Source organism: Paramormyrops kingsleyae, chromosome 25 (assembly GCF_048594095.1).
Source record: "Paramormyrops kingsleyae isolate MSU_618 chromosome 25, PKINGS_0.4, whole genome shotgun sequence".
NCBI lineage: Eukaryota > Metazoa > Chordata > Actinopteri > Osteoglossiformes > Mormyridae > Paramormyrops > Paramormyrops kingsleyae.
Window position 1 is genome coordinate 27,795,338 of NC_132821.1, and position 17,463 is coordinate 27,812,800.

The window sequence follows — 17,463 nt, forward strand, 5'->3', positions numbered from 1 at the left end:
TCCTGTGTATTGAATTTCCATGTTCCTCGCATGTTCCTGCAGTTTAGGTGGGATAGACTGCAGGTCATCGATGACCCTAAGTAAACAGCTATGAAAAATAGATGAATGGGAAGATAATGAATTAGAAGGTAAAAGTCATGAGCGCTATGAATGTTCGAAATATAACACATTGCAGAGTAACAGCTTGGTTCAGCCAGCTTGGACAGTGAAACTCCTGACTCACAGATAAGCAGCTACCAATAAGGTCTTTGTGAATTAAGGTAATTTATGGCCACTCTTGCATTGCCTCTCATGTAATGGAACCTCAGAAACTCAGCATCCGTCCTCCTTGAAGCTGACAAACCTAGAACAGCATAGAATTTGCGTGACAGTCTGTTTCCTTTGTGTACGTTCCCAGACTGGCATGCCGCGCAATAAACCAGATCGACTATAAGATGTTGAACAGTTGACCAAACACAGCTCTAATCTGACATCCAAGGCTCAGATTCTTAAAAGATACATTTGTAATGCGTGATGCTTGTTTGACATCTTTTTGTCTGGCACACAGAACGAAGTCAAATCAAGCCAAAATGCACAAGTTGCTTTCTCTTGAGAAATTTAATGAAACGTGTTGATTAAACTTCACTTTTTTGCACAGCAGGAAGTCGCACAGGAAGTTTAGTGATAAGGCAACTACCGTTTTCAGTAAGACTAAGAGCTAGTGAAATAAAGTAAAATGTCCGACGAAGAAACGTCGGTCTGATTTCATCAGCCATGGTTGTAAATTAGAATATAGAGGATTTATTAATCCCGTCCTGGAATTAAGTAACAGAGAAATATATCAATGAAGTTGGTCATGACTGTTGATGAGCCCACGTGTTGCTGCTATGGAATATTCCCCGCTGATAAAACTACTCATCCTGCTGTTGGTGACCTTCATCGTGTGTCTCCCGGAGCTTTTCCCACCATACCAAGGTACGTGGCACAAAGTAGATTGATGGTACTCATATGACCATACGAGACTTCATGTTTGATTGGACACACAGAAACACATTGATATGTTGTATTTAACAAGCAGATCTTCTTGCTAGTCCAGGAATACATGCCTTCCTCTTCATGACAGATTGGAGTAGCAAACCTAACCAAACCTGATCTGAAGAACTTCACTATCGCATCGCTATTGGTATCTTGGCTATATAGCTCACTGAGCATTGTCTGATAAGTGACGTTTAGGAGGTCTCGCTTGTATCCATTTCACATTGATATCTAACTACCATGTCATTATAAAAACTCTTGACAAAAATAAATCACTTTGAAGCCAACAGTGACAGACTAAGGAGGTCCTGAAAACAAACATTACGTAATTAATTTTTTTGTCACTATTTTCATCTGCTTTGAAATACATTCTGATTAATATAGTAAAACTACAAATACAATAATCTGTAGATTAAAACAGAATTAATTTTCATTTGAGATGAATGTCAAAATAAACATTTAAAATAAGTATCTACAAGCCCAAATAAGATTTTCTCAGATATTTATACTGAGCATTCACGGACATACATTTTCAAAATTACTTTTTTTATGGCACAGAGGATGTGAGTTGCCAGTGATTTGCTTTTACAAATGATTCTGCTTTGTGGAATTACATTGTGTTATTTGGACTGGCAGCCAATACGTATGAAATACTCCCAATTTGTCACTGTATAAAAAATATGATTCAGGCAAACACGGTATCTGGTTCAATTTAGATCAAAAGAAATGACAGTTTTTAGCCAAAACACTTAAAATGGGCTAAAAAGTGAAATCCAACCTACGAAAACAGCAAAAACAATTTGCGCAACACTGTCCCCTCATGGTCATTAATCAAAACTGCAGGGGCCCTGAGTTATCTCCAGCGCTGCTGTGGTTCACTGCTGCCAGTTTAATGTTAATAACGTTCATCAAGAATTCTCACGGCCAATGCAGAGTATTTAGGCCTTAGGGGTGTTTAAACATTCTGTGTCACATTACCATGATGCAGGAGAGCCAAACACGACTAAGATATCAGGATGTTTACTCGACAGAATGCATAGTGATCAGCGCAAAAGGATTCTGAGGGCTGTTTGCAAAGTCTCTTCTGTCCAGTAATATTCTATCTGCAAGTTTTCTAGAATATCTCCATTTTTTTTGTATCATTCATCCATCTAAACGCAGTTCAGGGGAGAATAGATCTTACCTGCATGGGATTCCAACCCTGTCTGAAGCAGAGGCACCGTGAACTGGTGTGCCCTCCCAACACAGAGGACACAGGGCACAGGAATGAGTGCCTGGGATGTACCAACAGCAGCATCATGGGGGTGTCGCCCGGCGTCACCTCCGGAAACACAAACGGGTCAGACAGTCCAGAGACAGGCTGGTCCAGGTGTGAGATCACAGCAGACCTGGAGGCCCTGAAATGGACAGGTGAGGTCACCGCCTCCTGTAGATCACCATTAGCTAGGCCAGCTAGCGTGATCTGGGAGAACTGACATGCGTTTTCACTATTCCGGTTAAGGAGGTGAACTTATGTATTTGTTGACGAGGATCCCTTTAGGGACGTATATAAAATAACTGGTGTTACCGCTGTACAGCAATTCCACTTCTTGTTTTTTTTTTTTTTTTTTTCCGCCATCTTCAGAGCTGTCCAGCCTCTCAAAACTGCAAGAAAGAGAAACATGTCTTGTCTAAACCCAGTGGTGTATTTTTAAACCTGCATGTGACAGTATGATAAATCAGCTCTGCCGTTTGCCAGAAACCAGCAGGAATCCGACCTTGGATGAGCGGACCTGCAACTGCCTGATTTGGGCAGCAGGGGACGAGCGTTTATCTCGGCTCACAAAGTAATGGAGCAAGTTTTCTGCGTTTTGAGCAAAACGACTGTGCCAGACTAAAAACGCAAGCGAAGCTCTTCAGAAGAAGTCTCACTTTCGTTTTTACCGTTTCATCCATTTCCGACCCCAAATTAAGAACTTCCAAACACACAATGTACTTAGCTATTTTCTGCCCCCTATAACTCTAACCACGTATCTCTTTCACACAGTATCACACCATCTGGTGTCACAGCAGGTGACTGACCTGTTCCTGGGCATTTAGGTGACACTGATTAACCCTTATTCTCAGGGTAGAACTATGTTTGTTAAGTCCTGCTGCTCTCAAATTGCTGGCCACACTCCAGTCAACCTCAGAGTTCAACATCCAGAGGACCCACTCCAGAGAAATGACTGTACTCTCTGGGCCACCTTAGAAGGGGTGGGTCGAGGATTGTTTAAGGTGGGGGGGGGGAGACATAAGAGGGGGTATAATTCATACAGAAGCATACAGAGGGACCAACCTTATCATTAGCCAATGACTTGTTTTGAATTGTTGAGTGACAGGGGAAAGGGGCACTTCAGGGGCCAATCAGCTTTCAACTAGAGTGGGTGCCTCTGTGGCCCCGACCCTGTATAAGAGTCCCCAAGTGTCAGCTTCTCATTCCTTCCCTTTGTCTTCCTCTAACCTTTTATCCCCAGGAGCTAATGTAGAATTGTCTGTACTTCAGTCCGGGGACCACAAGCTGCACAATGCCACACTCGTGGGCTGTGTAGACAGCTGTGAGCTCATTGCTGGAATCCAGCATCCCCTGATCTGCTGCATGGAGGACCCTGCCTCAACCTTGAACCACAGTCACTGCATCCTGTGTGCCTTGGGCTTTGAGAATGCATCCATTAATGTTACGCTACTGTGGACGCACACGCAGCACGGTAGGGCGCCTTCTCCTGGCCACCGTGCCCCCGATGTTAGCGGGACTTAACAAAAGTGTTACATGTCCCTGCTTAACGTCTGGAGGGCTGGTGTTTGCTATTCCCTGGTTTACGATGTAAAACACCTTGTAACTGGGCTAGTACCTTAAGCAGGGTGTTTGACCTGCATAGCTCCAGTAAAATATTCAGATGTAGCTACAGTGGTTGCTCTGGATGCAGCACAAGGAGAGCAACTCAAGTTCTTTAAAAGGCTGCATCCTATAAAAGCCCCAGACTTGGTCCTGGTGTGCAGAACCTCTCCCCTCCAAGGGCTAATCTTTAGCCACAGAAACTTCATGAACCATTTGCTGTATTTTTGACCCCACTAGATGGCGCTCTTTTTTTGCTTTGGGGCATGTTTTGAGCCCTGTTATTAGCAGAGAGCACCATCTAGTGGGGTCAGAAAACACAGCAAACGGTTCATGAAGCTTCATTTGGCCATCACTACTCATCATCATTCTGGGGAGTGGTAGAGCATCTCTTCCGCCTTCTGTGTTCATAGGCTTCTTCTGGTCGTGCTCCTACCGGCTGGTGTGGCTCGCCATAGTGATGACTGTCATCCTGCTGGTCATCAGCACCACCACCAGGCACGTCCTGAAGAACCGATTCTATAAAAGTGAGTGCTGACATCTCACAGGCTTCTCTAGCTCAACCAGTAGAACATTGGGCTGACAACGCAAATACTTTACCAGTTAGAATTGTGCACCTGATCCGGTCCCACTCACCAACTTCCTCCTTTTTACAGGGAGGGCTGCAGTTCTCCCAATTACTGCGTACCAGCTGTCTCCGGCGCTACCGGGACCTGCCGGCCGTCTGGACAGTCAGCTAGGCCAGTATACAGTTTGTAAGCAGCTAGGTAAATTTCACCGTCTTCCAGGTTCTCTCCGAAGCGGGCAGCTGTTCTGGAGACTGATGATGCCGTGTTTCTCAACTGGTGGGTGGTGAAGTGTGTGGTTAAAAATAAATTATGGCCTCCACCATCCCCACATCACTTCCATCGGTTGACAAATTTTCTTTTGCCTCCAAATGCCCCCGGGTCGTGACTTAATGACCACGGATGAGTGGTGAGGCAAAATCAGCTAACGACCAATGTGATAATTAACTCAGCTGGAACAAATCAAGTGTCTACCCCCCTGGGGAGAAGCCAACAGCACAAAGATACATTTTAAGAGGGGAGGGAGACCAACCGATATTGATCCCCCTCTTGTTGTGTTCTTGTCCTCTCAGCACAAATTAGCCCCCTGACCCGAGCCAGCAGTCCAGCAGGTACGATCTCGCTCCGATGCAGTGATCCCCCCCCCGCCAGTGCTTATACTCCCTCACACTGCAGTGACAGGTGCCCCCAGCACAGTTTTCTCACTGTTTATTTACAGAAGCACGTCGGCACCTCTGCTGACAAGCATGTGGCGTGTGTCACTCTCTGAACTCGCTTGTTAATTTGCCGTTGGATTTCTCTCTGCTTTGACTCGCTTGTTAATTTGCGGTTGGGTTTCTCTCTGCTGGACTCGCTTGTTAATTTGCCGTTGGGTTTCTCTCTGCTTGACTCGCTTGTTAATTTGCCGTTGGGTTTCTCTCTGCTTGACTCGCTTGTTAATTTGCCGTTGGGTTTCTCTCTGCTGGACTCGCTTGTTAATTTGCCGTTGGGTTTCTCTCTGCTTGACTCGCTTGTTAATTTGCCGTTGGGTTTCTCTCTGCTTGACTCGCTTGTTAATTTGCCGTTGGGTTTCTCTCTGCTTTGACTCGCTTGTTAATTTGCCGTTGGGTTTCTCTCTGCTTTGACTCGCTTGTTAATTTGCCGTTGGGTTTCTCTCTGCTTGACTCGCTTGTTAATTTGCCGTTGGGTTTCTCTCTGCTTGACTCGCTTGTTAATTTGCCGTTGGGTTTCTCTCTGCTTTGACTCGCTTGTTAATTTGCCGTTGGGTTTCTCTCTGCTTTGACTCGCTTGTTAATTTGCCGTTGGGTTTCTCTCTGCTTTGACAGCCCTCTCTACGATTTGCGAAGCTGAGGAGACAGGTAAATGTCCTTCTTAACCGTGTGGAAACATCTGCAGTAGAAGAACTAAAAAAAACATGCTTGTTTATGCATTTGAAGGGAAAACAAAAACTATACAATTACTTTATTTAGCAGATGCTTTTGTCCAATATGATATAAAATTGAAACTAGGATCAACTAGTCCCTGGAGCAGTGGGAAGTTAAGGGCCTTACTCAAGGTCTCAGTGATGACATCACTCAGGGGGATGTACGCTTGCATAGGTACAGAATCCAAATCCTCAGCCGCATAGCACCATCTCATATTCAATTCTATTTGAATAGAGTATTTTAACAGTATTACATTGTCTCAAAGCGCCTTACATTATCCCTGCCAAAAGCCTCCAGTGAGCAAGCCAGAGGCGACAGTGGCAAGGAAAAACTCCCTAGGAAGAAACCGTGGGTGGAACCAGACTCAAAGGGGGGGGGCCCATCCTCCCAGGGCCAACAGAGGAAATCAAATTAATTAACAAAGTCCCGATTTATACACTCAAACTTTAGTCTGGTTGTAAATGCCGGATCACTGGCGGCAGGGCAGGCAGGAAGGACGGACATCACAGGTTGTAGGGGTGTCGTAGGCAGCAGGGTATCTTGCTTAATAAGATAAAAAGAATGAGTCTGTAGCTGCTTATTGGGTAGTAGTTTAAATTCTCTCATGGCTAATGGCCAATGGTTTTATTTTTCAGAGAGTTTGTGGGCGGAAGGGTAACCGCACCCTCCAGAGATGTTATGGACAAGGAGCTAAATCTGCGTGGGGTTCATTGTAAATGGTAAATAAACAAACCAGCACACTGAAGACAGTTACCGTGTCGTTTTATTTGGTTTTTCAACGAGCAAGGACTTCAGGCACATGGTTGGCAAGGTAAGGCGTCTCAATGAGAGCTGCAGGGCTGCGCATGCGAGGCTCGTCGCTGAAAGAAGCCGCCCTCGGGCGCGGCACCCAGAGAGATGAGAGCTGTGGCCCAATTCCTAACATATCCCAAGATTCACTGCGCGGACCTTCATAGGACGCAGCTTACAAAGGCACTGCAGACCGCATCCTTAGAAGGATGCAGCCCTTAAACTGGGACGTGGCAGAAGACTGTCCGTCTTGGGCCAAATTACCGGCTGAGTGCTCTGCCGCCTTTTGGCACTTCTGTAACAAACTCGTTTTCGAGTCTTTAAAAATCCACCTACAGCGTACATAAGAAAAATAAGCCACACTATCGATTACCAATGCCACAGACTTGGAGGTACAGTGAGCGGTGAATCAAAGGCAAAACACAGGCAGCTCAGGATGGATCAGTTAATGGTCTTAATATCATCACCTCCATTCTCACATCCACTAAATTTAACATTCAGTATTGATTACCATTAAAATCATAGTGCATTTACGTATTTACCAGGCACTAATATCCAAAGTGACATACAGTTGAGAAAGCAGGGTCAGACAATCACTGGAGCAAATGGGGATTAAGGGCCTCGCTCAGGGGCCCAGTGGTGACATCACTACGCCAAGTATGGGATTTGAACCTGCGACCTTCTAATCACACTGCCCCCCTCAGTAACTATAGTACTAATACTATCAGTTTGGAGATGCGACCCTCGCAACATCAAAGGTTCACATAGAAATAACTGGAGAACATTAAGAGCATTCAAATCTGCGAGGTATGTTTCCGATTTCTTTAACCAGCATGGTGTGATCGTTTAATTTGTAGCGTAGCGGGTGTTAAATTTGTGGTTAACTGTTTAGAAGCAGACTGGGAAGATGCCTTGTGGAAAAACCAAGAATATTAATCTCCATTATGAAAAAAAGACAAAAGTCATCAGCGGCTGAATGTATTTTGTTTAAATATTTAGCTGTTTGTTCAGAGTTATGCCAGGGCACAACATTTTAACGACCATCATTAAACATGTAAATCCATGTCATTAACAGTGCTCTAAAACGCATTTCAAAAATGAAAAACTTAAACATTGAGATGCTAATGAACCGGAACACCTCAATGATCTTCACCTCAAGCTTAGGAAAATAACTCAGAACTTATAATAAGTTATAATGATCATAAGGCATTTGACCAGATGCAGCTTGGGGTGCTAATCTTGCGTTCACAGGAGCAGGGCTGACCGAACCGCTTTTTGGGGGCTTGAGCAAAGCTTGATTAACCTAGCTGTCATTGGTTAACTTCCTCCCCAATCTGACACGCTGATCAGACGGGAGGGGGCCCCCTGGTGGCCACTGGGCAGCATAGCTCATTTATGCCTTGGGCCAACTCCACATAGCACACTTTCCTTCTTAAAACGCAGCCGATAGTCTTTTGCTTTTGGCATCAACAAAATTGCATCTGAACACTTTTTCTGTTACTAACCTGGTTAGTTATTACTTAAGGCTACTGACTGCCCAGTTCCTCGCACGCTTGACTCTTGGTTACTGTCTGGATGAACAGCCTACTGTATGTAGAGGATAACAACCGCACACGCACTGAATGACTGAGTGTCCAATAACGCTAATGGGTTAGCGGCTACAATCTGCCGACCAGCTAATTAGCAAAAGGAGACTGAGCGATGCCTTTCGCTTCTGGGCACTGAAGTCAACAGAGGTTCTCATCCACCTCACCCACATGGCGATTACATCCGAACGAGCCGATTAAACGGCATCTGAGCAAATGTCAATTTAAAAATCCGAATTAATCGAATTAATCTTCCGAGTATTAAACGCCATACATATAATTTATGTGCACAGAGACGGATGCTAGCACACTGCACTATGGCATGTTTGCTGTACATTTCGCATGTTGAGCTACGCTACAGTGCTACAGACACACACACACACACACACACACACGCACACACACAGCAGGGGGAATGTCCGCCTCTTCTGCAGTAGGGCTTCCACCTTCCTCAGCTAAGCCTCCTGGTTTGTTTGGGTCCTGCTGGTCTGGATGTAGGATATCTGGAGGACAGGCAGCAGCAGCTGGAAGGCATTCAGGATGTAGGTGGCGCTATTGGAGCCCTGGAGGAGCGAGAGAGCAGGGATCAGTGTCCGGTGGAGGAGAGCGGCCCTGAAAGTTAGCCCCGTAACCCCTCTGTGATGGCCAGCAGGCCAGAGCGGTGCTTCTTACCTCAAGCATGACACTGTCCACCAGGGGACTGAGCTCCTCTGCCTTCCTCTGATTCTGAGAGGATGAGAGAGAAAGATGGAGAGTTTGGTGATTATACTGCCACACAGAGGCGAAACACAGTAACTGCATATTTTATCGAAATTCAATTATGACCAAAATCAGGTCTGTTTTACCTCTTTAAAAAAATATGTTATATTAAAAATATATTATATTTTTTGGTAAAAACTTTGCCCGGTTTGAAGATTACAGTAACTACAAATCGACTCAAAGTGACTGTGTTTCTGCCTTGGTTAGGCAGCATTACATCACACACAGTGATGGGTTAACTGGAACACGACCCTGGTAAGAGTTAAACTGGTCAGAATCAGTGTACACGCTGTGAAGGTCCGCAGAGGGCATGTAGTACTGCGATTGGCCCCCTTACCCCGACGGAGAGCAGGGTGTCAGAGAACTTCTTCGAGAGCCGGCCCACCTCCTTGCACATGGTTTTGGTCAGCCTTGGAGCGGATGGAACATGCAGTGAGAGGAGGAAGGTAGGCACTCAAGCCCAGGTGCGTGCTTTGGGGGGGGCGGGGCCACAAGGCCACTGACCCCAGCTGATTGGCCCCTGGAGTGGCCCCTCCTCTGTCACTCACCAATTCAAAACAAATCATTGACCAATAATAAAATTAGTCCCTCTGTATGAATTATGCCCCCACATTGGTGACTCCAGGCTTTTCTCGAGAGCGATGCAAGGTGAGACAGCCCAACCAGTCATTCATCCAAATAAATTTGTAAAAAAGATAGTAAATACATTTGCAATTAATTGTTATTATACACTAATATGAGTAACACAAGCCACATTTTCAAATATAACTTCAAAATATAACTGAATTTTATATGTTCAAACAGCATTTTCATCAGACCAGTAGGGGGTGCAGTTGCACCGCAGACTCACCTGGCGAGGACGAGGGCCTGCTCCTGTGCCGGCTTCTCCACGTCCTGCCCGTGCAGGATGAGCTCGGCCACCTTGTGCAGCTGCTCGATGCTCCGCGCCGTCACCTCGGCCAGGCTCCCCACGGAGGACAGGTACGCGGCCTGCGGTGTGCACACGCGCGCACGCTCAGCCAGACAGACGCCCTCGCACGAGTGTGACGTGAGCGAATCACCTTGGTTGGTGAACATGGTATTCAAGATCTGGACCATGGTGGGAACATGCCTGACCTTCTGCTGGGTGGGAAGCTGCTGCCCAGAGGCACCAAGGGCTGTTACCAAGGTTACGGGAAACGGTAACTAAGGCGATAACACTATAATTTCCCTAACTTGCCCATATACTTATGCCCCCCCACTGCAGTGTCCAATCACAAACGTTAACAAGGCTGGAAGCTCCTCACAGCCTCTGGGTTCCTCCATTCAGAGGCACCATTCTTCTGGGTGTCTATAGAAGCCCCTTTGTTGACTGGGATCCAAAACAAAGCCCCGTTGATTTGAGCACATTGGTGCCTTCCCAACATGGCGTTAGATGGTGGTCTGATGACCCTGTGGACCTCTGCTCTGGTTTTAACATCAAAGAAACTTTTGTTCTATGACCCTAACCCAAGGCCAGGGGCTGTCATGCCCAGCTCCCCATCAATAGATGAGACATGGATTCCTCACCTCCAGACATTTAGAGCTGCTCTCCCCTTCTTGGTTCTCCTGCCCTCCGAGGCCCGCGTTGGGCTCTGGGCTACCGCTAGCGCTGGGCTCTGCCTCCTCCACAGCCTTGCCCATGCTGGGCCTCTCCACCTCCCTCACCCAGTCGCCAGCCCTCACCCAAGCCTGCGGAGGAGGCCGGCATGGGTTCGTCATCACCTGCCCCGTGCCAACTGCTACCATTGTTTTTTCTCGCAAAAATGTCAAGTTTTTGTGTATGACAAGACATTGTGAATTATACAGGTAAGAACCTTAATGCATTTTATTCATGAAAGACCAGCTGACAGATGAATTGGGAGGATAGGTCTGAAACAAGCGACAACAGAAAGACATGTTTAGACAGACAACGGTCAAGGCAGATGGACTATGAGGTGGCACCTTGTTGAGCTTATCTGGCGTAGCGGCGATGTGGAGTTCAAAGAGCAGGTCGGTGAGTACGGTGACAAACTCTGAGCCATCGGCAGCTGAGGGGACACACGCACACACACACAGATGACCTAATGAACATTTAGCTTTGAACTGCCCCATTTAACACAACCAAACCAGGTTGTCACACCAATTTAGAATCACCCGAATTACAAAGGACACCCATGCGCCGTCGTCCACAGTCTGATCACGTCATTGTCATTGCATCGTAGGAATCGCTGGGCACTTCAGGTTGGACGGCCTTGACTTACAGAAACAAGTAGGACATTCAAAGATTGAATATAGGTCACCATTTTCTTCTGCTTCGTCTTCCTTCCCAGAGTCCTTCTCCACAAAAATGTCCTTGATGGTGATCAGCTCTCTCTTCAGGACCTCTAATGGCTCCCCCTCCAGAGAAGAAAGCTCAGCCTGAACCTGGAGACATACCAGGAGAACAAGGATGATCCTTCCATCCACATAACGCAATTGTGAAAGTGACTTTGAGTACCAATTAACAAGTAAAATTTGGCACATCAGCTGAAATCTGAGCTCCCAAATAAAATATTTAACAAAATAATTAGCACCCCTTAATTTAGAGAGTTCATCAAGCTCTTAGACATCACATACTGAAGGAGCTCTGTCTGAGTTTGTCCTGCAGAAGGGGAGCCTGGAATCCACCAATGAGGAATGGTGAGATTGAATGTGGATTGGCTGGCCCAGGGATTGGCTGGCCCTGGGATTGGCTGAGATTACCCATAGCTGACCTTGGCCTCACTTTCATCAGACAGGATCTCCAGAGCTTCCAGGTGGGACAGGCCCTGGTAGTCATCAAAGAGGATGCCGTAGTGGGCGCTGGGCTCGCTGATGGGTTGGTGGCTCAGGCGCTCCCTCTCCTTCTCCTTGGCCTCCTTCAGCATCTGCAGGGGGTGTGGTCACTGCTCAGACTGCAAAGCAGTCCCTTATCGAAACCTTGCTTTTTAAGCACCGAGAACAAAAAAGTGTTCCTGCTGAAGGACCTTCAGAGAGATACTACAAGAAAGTCGAATTACTGTAGGAAACTGCTTTGTTCTTACAGAGAGCTGAACTCTGACCATCCTTCTGAATAGACAGCCCACAGACTCAAAAGAATTCACACAACCCACGTCAGCAACAACGAGCTGCAGTGAACTGGGTAGGATGTCATGGTTGAGGTGCTAAGATCCTTAGGGAACAGAGGGCTCTCCCAGGATGGATGTTCTGGAATGCTCCTCTGCCCTTACTTGGTGTCGAGTGCCGGTTTGCCCAGTACCTGAGATAGTGAGACAGTCCTCTGCATGAGAGTCTTGGTCTTCTTGAAGCCGGGGTCACTCTCCGCAAGGACGGTCATGGTCTTCTTGCCAATGAACTCCAGCGCATCAAGACCTCCAGTAATCACAGACTTGCCCTTCATGAGGAAACATGAAGAAGCTCATGGGAGTTTTACTTACACAAAAATGTTCTGAGGGCAGAAGGAAAAATGATTGGTTTAGAGAGATAACCAATCAGATTGTAGAGGAGGTGAGACCAAGCAACTAGAGAAGGCGGGACCAACTAATCAGGTATCTTGGTCTTACCTCCTCTAGTTGCTCAGGTGACCCAGTGTTTATATCATGGTGGACAAGCTTTTAAGGGGGCTGACAAGGTAACAGTGCTAGAACATTGTGGCCATGTTCCATGCAGTTTAGTTGATTATATCCAGCCTTAAAGGAACTACATTTTCATATGGTTGCTGATCATGGCGACTTACTGTGTTTTGAAAGGCGCTGGTGATGGTGGAGAAGACACCCCTCGTGGGAGAGGGAACAGGGTCTGCAGCAGAACCCAGGTCTGCAAAGGAGGGCACGCAGAACAAGTGACGATGGCAAAGCTACTCCTGAAGGTCTACTTATCTCTCAATGCCAGCTGCCACCTTCTGGAGATGACAGTGGGAATCTGCCCCAAAGTCACCTGTCTCTGCTGCACCCTCCTCCTCAGTCTCTGTGGCCTCCTCGCACACCGAGGTCTTATGGACACGCAGCGACACCCCCGCCTTCTCCTTCACGGCACTGATCCCGTGTCCTGGGGTACAGGGCCCACACAGTGAATGTATGACCTAAAGTGACTGAGGTTCACACCAGTGACACCATGGCTGGGGTGGGGGGGGGGGGGCATGTTACACAGTTGACCAGCTCACCGAGACTCACCCACTGTAGATGTGGCACTGGTCAGGAGTGACTTCCCCCAGGAACCCCAGGATCCCCAACCCTTGACTTTGCTCTCAGTTGAAGCTCCCTATAGTAAGATATAAACACAAACCAGCTCAGGCAGACATGAACTCTCATTCAGCCATGTTGGTCATTTTCTATATTTCTTCTGTGCAACAGTTTACATATTAAATCAAAGGTAAACAGGCCACCCACTCACCGGGTGTTCACCAGCTTAGGTGTATTGTCAGCATCTGAGGCTTTACTCAATAAATGTGCTGACAGAGCCTTCCGGACCGAAGCTCGCAACGACACGGAAGCACTGTACCTCCACCCCATGGCCTTCAGTCTCTCCAGCATCCCTGACAGTGCTGTCTCCCTCCAAGCTCACTGATTCGCTGCACTCTGTCAAGTGACTTTCTTCTGCATTTGATTGGTCCTCCTGAATCCTTTTCGTTTCCTGAACAAAAGGTTCTTCTTCATTCACCCCAGCAGTCAGCTGGCTTTTTTCAACATCCAGCAAGGGCTCTGACACAGACTGAGGACATGGCTCTTGGGACCCTGTTCCACTCATACAGAGGTCATCTTGATGAACTTCTGACAGTGGCTGTTTGGTCTCAGTAGACAGAGTGTCTTTAAGGTCACTCTCCGACATGGTGCTCTCTGTAAGGACAAAGTGGAACAAAAAATAGTTACTAGTACCATCAGATTCATTCATACGCTGAAGTCAACTAAATTAATTCAGTGTCTTTTGGGACTTTAAAAGGTACATAATTTAAACATTCAAAAATGAAGCTCTGTTGCAGTTTAATATATCTACACTAGAGAAAGTCATGAATGATTTGCTTATGGCTGCCGATTATTGTTGTGTAACCCCATTGGTTCTGCTGGAAATAAGCACAGCATTTGATACTGCTGACCATGACATTTTATTATGATATTTATACGATGCAGCGTACGGCTCAGTGGGCTAAGCCTCTGTGCCCGTGAGCAGGAGGTCGCCGGTTTGAGCCCGGCCTCGCCACATCTGTGAGTCCTTGGCCAAGGCCTTTAACCCCCAGCTCCCTGGGTGCCGTAACAGGTGGCTGCCCTTCCTGGCCAGCTTGCTCTCCCCTACGGAGAACAAGTTGGGGGAGGCGTTTATGAGCAAGGCTAGAGTCTTTTGTTGGTGTGAAAAGGCAAGCACCAGTTTGTCCATGTGAACAATGAATCCAATGGAGTGAGTTATGGGGTCCCGCAAGGCTCCGTCCTGGGTCCACTACTGTTTGCCATATACAAGCTGCCCTTTGGTGATATTATTAGGAAACATAGTGTGCGTTTTTTCATTGTTATGCAGATGACACAAAAGCTGTACATATCTGTTAAAACAGATTAGCTGTCACAGCTGTCAAAGACTGAAGAAAGATTTGCCAAGTCAGGAGCTACATGGCCAGTAACTCTGATCGGGTAAATCCTGACAAAACAGAGGTATTTCTGCTGGGCCTGAGAACAGCCCAGGGTGTTGCTGACATCATAAAGCTTGATGGCTGCCTAGTCAATGTAAGTACAGTGGTTACTTGGTGTCACTTTTGCCTCAGCTCTGTCTTTGGATGCTCATGTAAATAAAGTTAAAAGGTTAAAAAAAGCTTTCTTCCATCTGAGGAATACTGCAAAAGGTAGAACAATGCTCTCACTTCAGTTCACACACACCTTCATAAGCTCTAGACTGGAATACTGCAAAACGTAGAACAATGTTCTCACTTCAGTTCACACACACCTTCATAGCTCTAGACTGGAATACTGCAAAACGCCCTATTGGTTGGGTGGTGCCTCTGCATCATTAAATAAACTACAGTTGGTGCAGGACACTGCAGCAAGAATTCGAACAAGGAACAGAAAACATGTGCATATCAGTTCTGTACTGCCCTCACTCTACTGGTTCCCAGTTAGGTCTTGTTTTGACTACAAAGTATTACTGCTTTTCTATAAGACACTGAAAGATCTAGCACCAGAGTAAATTAGCAGTTTACCGGTTCCATATAACACCCCTCGTTTGCTTCGATCTTAAGGGACGGGCTACCTTGTGGGCTATCACTTCTGTCGGACTAGAGTGGAATGGTTGTTTGGTTGCAGAACATCCTGTTAGACTGCAGTGTTATGGAATAGCCTACCAGCAAGCGATCAAGATTCAGGCTCACTCCCAATACTTAAGTCAAGGCTAAAAATTCACTTGTTTAGTCTAGCATATGGTGACAAAGCTGATCGCTAGTTCTCACCCACGTTCTCAAGTGTCCCATGTGATGTTGCAGTGCTGGTGCTCAGGGATTCCTCATGTCTATGTCCCCCCCCCCCCAGCCTAGTTAAGCTGCCATATTTAATTAGACCTGCCAGAGCCTTCTTATCGCCATACCACACTACAAAATACCTCACAGAATTTAAACTATTTATGCCTAGACTATACACAATTTTACTTCACAAACTGGGACTTTGCTATTTGTGACTTACTTCGTCGGCCCTAGGAGTTTGGGCTCCCCCTTAGAGTCCCAAGGTTTCTTCCTACTGGGGAGTTTTTCCTTGCCACCGTGTCCTCTGGGGCATTGGGCAGGGACAATATAAATCCCTTTAAGAGAACGTAATATTGTGAAAATGCGCTACATAAATGAATCTTAACAGATTCGAATATCTACGATAAATAGCAGTAGTAATGCCTATACGTCTTTTACAAAACAGCTACACTCATAGGAATCATAACGATCCATAAATACGCTGATGCTCTCATTAACATATGGATTTAGGGCGACGCCGTGTGGTCAAATCGTTCAAAATCAATGTCAACTCCATTATTCGGATAATGAAAGGTCGGCTGAAACAATGCGACATCATATATTGGATATTACCATTAAGTATAATATACATTGTTAGAAGATTGCAAGTGTAAAGAAGTTGTACTAGTTGGACGGAAATCTCACTACAAATATCAGGCTATAACTCAAGAACAGGGAGGCTACTCAAAACGTCTATATAAAAGTACCGACAAGCTATAAAAGAAGAGTTTACCCGCATAGCGCTGTGATTCATTCATCATCATATACTATTTCCCATTAATCGTGTAGGCTGGCACGTGCCGAATGAATAAATAATATCCAATGGGAAATATTTTTCAGCAACCAAGAAGAATCTTGTTTGTGAAATGACTTACTTGTGAATTCTACCGCTGGGGTCCGTGCATGAATCCTACAGAAACACTCGGTAGATCTTTAAACAGAAGTCATTCTGGGTTCAGATGAATTAAAAGGCACGGATGTTTTCTGCAGCTGCAGCCCTCGCCTTCCGTCCTGCCTGCCCCGCCACGTCGGCAGCTCGTGTCCGTGTTGTGGGAGTGACGTCACACGGGAGCTGCTGCTCGCCCCGGATGAGCATGCGCACTTGCCCGATGGTCATTGCCGGGCGTTTTAATAAAACCATTAAACGCCTTTTAACGTGTAGATCGAGGGAGACTGAAACATATGCACATATCTGAGGCGAAAGTACTAACTGGAAAAAAATACTACTTTTGTGATCTTTGATCATTTTAACTGGTTAATATACCTATCAGTATCTGCTATTTAAGGTTATTTAGCAAAACAGCTAGCTTGCATGTTCCATAACTGTCATCATGAGATGAAGACTTTTATGGTAGTTATGTTGGCTTTAAAAATACCTTTCTCTGTGAGTAGCCACCCTACTTCATAGAAGCGTTAAAACAATCGAGCAGCGTCTTTATAAACAAAACAACATGGAGCACTTTTAAGTTTTATAACTTAAAATTGCGATATTACTTAATTCAAACATCCTATTATAGTCCGCGGTGATAAATCCTGGGCGTGAAAGGATTTTTTTGTCTGCCCTGAGCGTGGCTTTTTAAGCGACGGATTTACACTAGTTGGCGACATAAGTGTGGCAGTCAAATCAGGAGAATCAAATGACGGGCTACCTCCTGAAGACGGTCCATTTTGTAGCATCATGGAACATCTGCAAACAGCTGGCTCGTTGGTCTAGGGGTATGATTCTCGCTTAGGGTGCGAGAGGTCCCGGGTTCAAATCCCGGACGAGCCCCGTTTTTGTCCAGCCTAACCTCAGTAGAAAGTTCGAATAACTCCAGCGTATTAGGTCTATAAGACGCTGATGCTTAAAATCAGTAGTTTTGGTACGGAAATATAACTGATATTGTTTATTTGTGTCTGATGTTCATTTCATTGCATGTTCCTCCTGGATGCAATTATGACGTTCTTCACATACGTCTAACTGTACCATCTTTAGACA

General features: G+C 46.0%; 2 protein-coding genes and 1 non-coding gene across 4 annotated transcripts; 2 read left to right on the forward strand and 1 right to left on the reverse strand.

The window, feature by feature from the left end:
- Window positions 1-656: 656 nt before the first annotated feature.
- LOC111853110 (uncharacterized) lies at window positions 657-6,611 on the forward strand. Its single transcript, XM_023829694.2, has 8 exons — window positions 657-954; window positions 2,176-2,424; window positions 3,510-3,740; window positions 4,282-4,395; window positions 4,525-4,635; window positions 5,007-5,045; window positions 5,760-5,792; window positions 6,494-6,611. The coding sequence occupies exons 1-8, from the start codon at window positions 846-848 to the stop codon at window positions 6,514-6,516; spliced, it is 909 nt and encodes a 302-aa protein (XP_023685462.1). The 5' UTR covers window positions 657-845; the 3' UTR covers window positions 6,517-6,611.
- On the reverse strand, window positions 6,604-16,540 carry fam114a1 (family with sequence similarity 114 member A1). Of its 2 annotated transcripts, XM_023829690.2 has the most exons (15): window positions 16,361-16,540; window positions 15,667-15,781; window positions 13,511-13,845; window positions 13,183-13,270; window positions 12,947-13,057; window positions 12,747-12,826; window positions 12,270-12,404; window positions 11,746-11,898; window positions 11,293-11,416; window positions 10,955-11,040; window positions 10,541-10,702; window positions 9,843-9,982; window positions 9,330-9,402; window positions 8,906-8,959; window positions 6,604-8,796 (listed from the first exon to the last, which is right to left on the reverse strand). In XM_023829690.2, the coding sequence occupies exons 3-15, from the start codon at window positions 13,835-13,837 to the stop codon at window positions 8,689-8,691; spliced, it is 1,641 nt and encodes a 546-aa protein (XP_023685458.2). In that variant the 5' UTR covers window positions 13,838-13,845; window positions 15,667-15,781; window positions 16,361-16,540; the 3' UTR covers window positions 6,604-8,688. The 2 variants fall into 2 exon arrangements, with proteins under 2 accessions (XP_023685458.2, XP_023685459.2); XM_023829691.2 differs by lacking the exon at window positions 15,667-15,781.
- A 644-nt stretch (window positions 16,541-17,184) lies between these two features.
- On the forward strand, window positions 17,185-17,256 carry trnap-agg (transfer RNA proline (anticodon AGG)). The gene has a single exon. It is a non-coding gene; the product is annotated as a tRNA-Pro (tRNA).
- The last annotated feature ends 207 nt before the right edge of the window (window positions 17,257-17,463 follow it).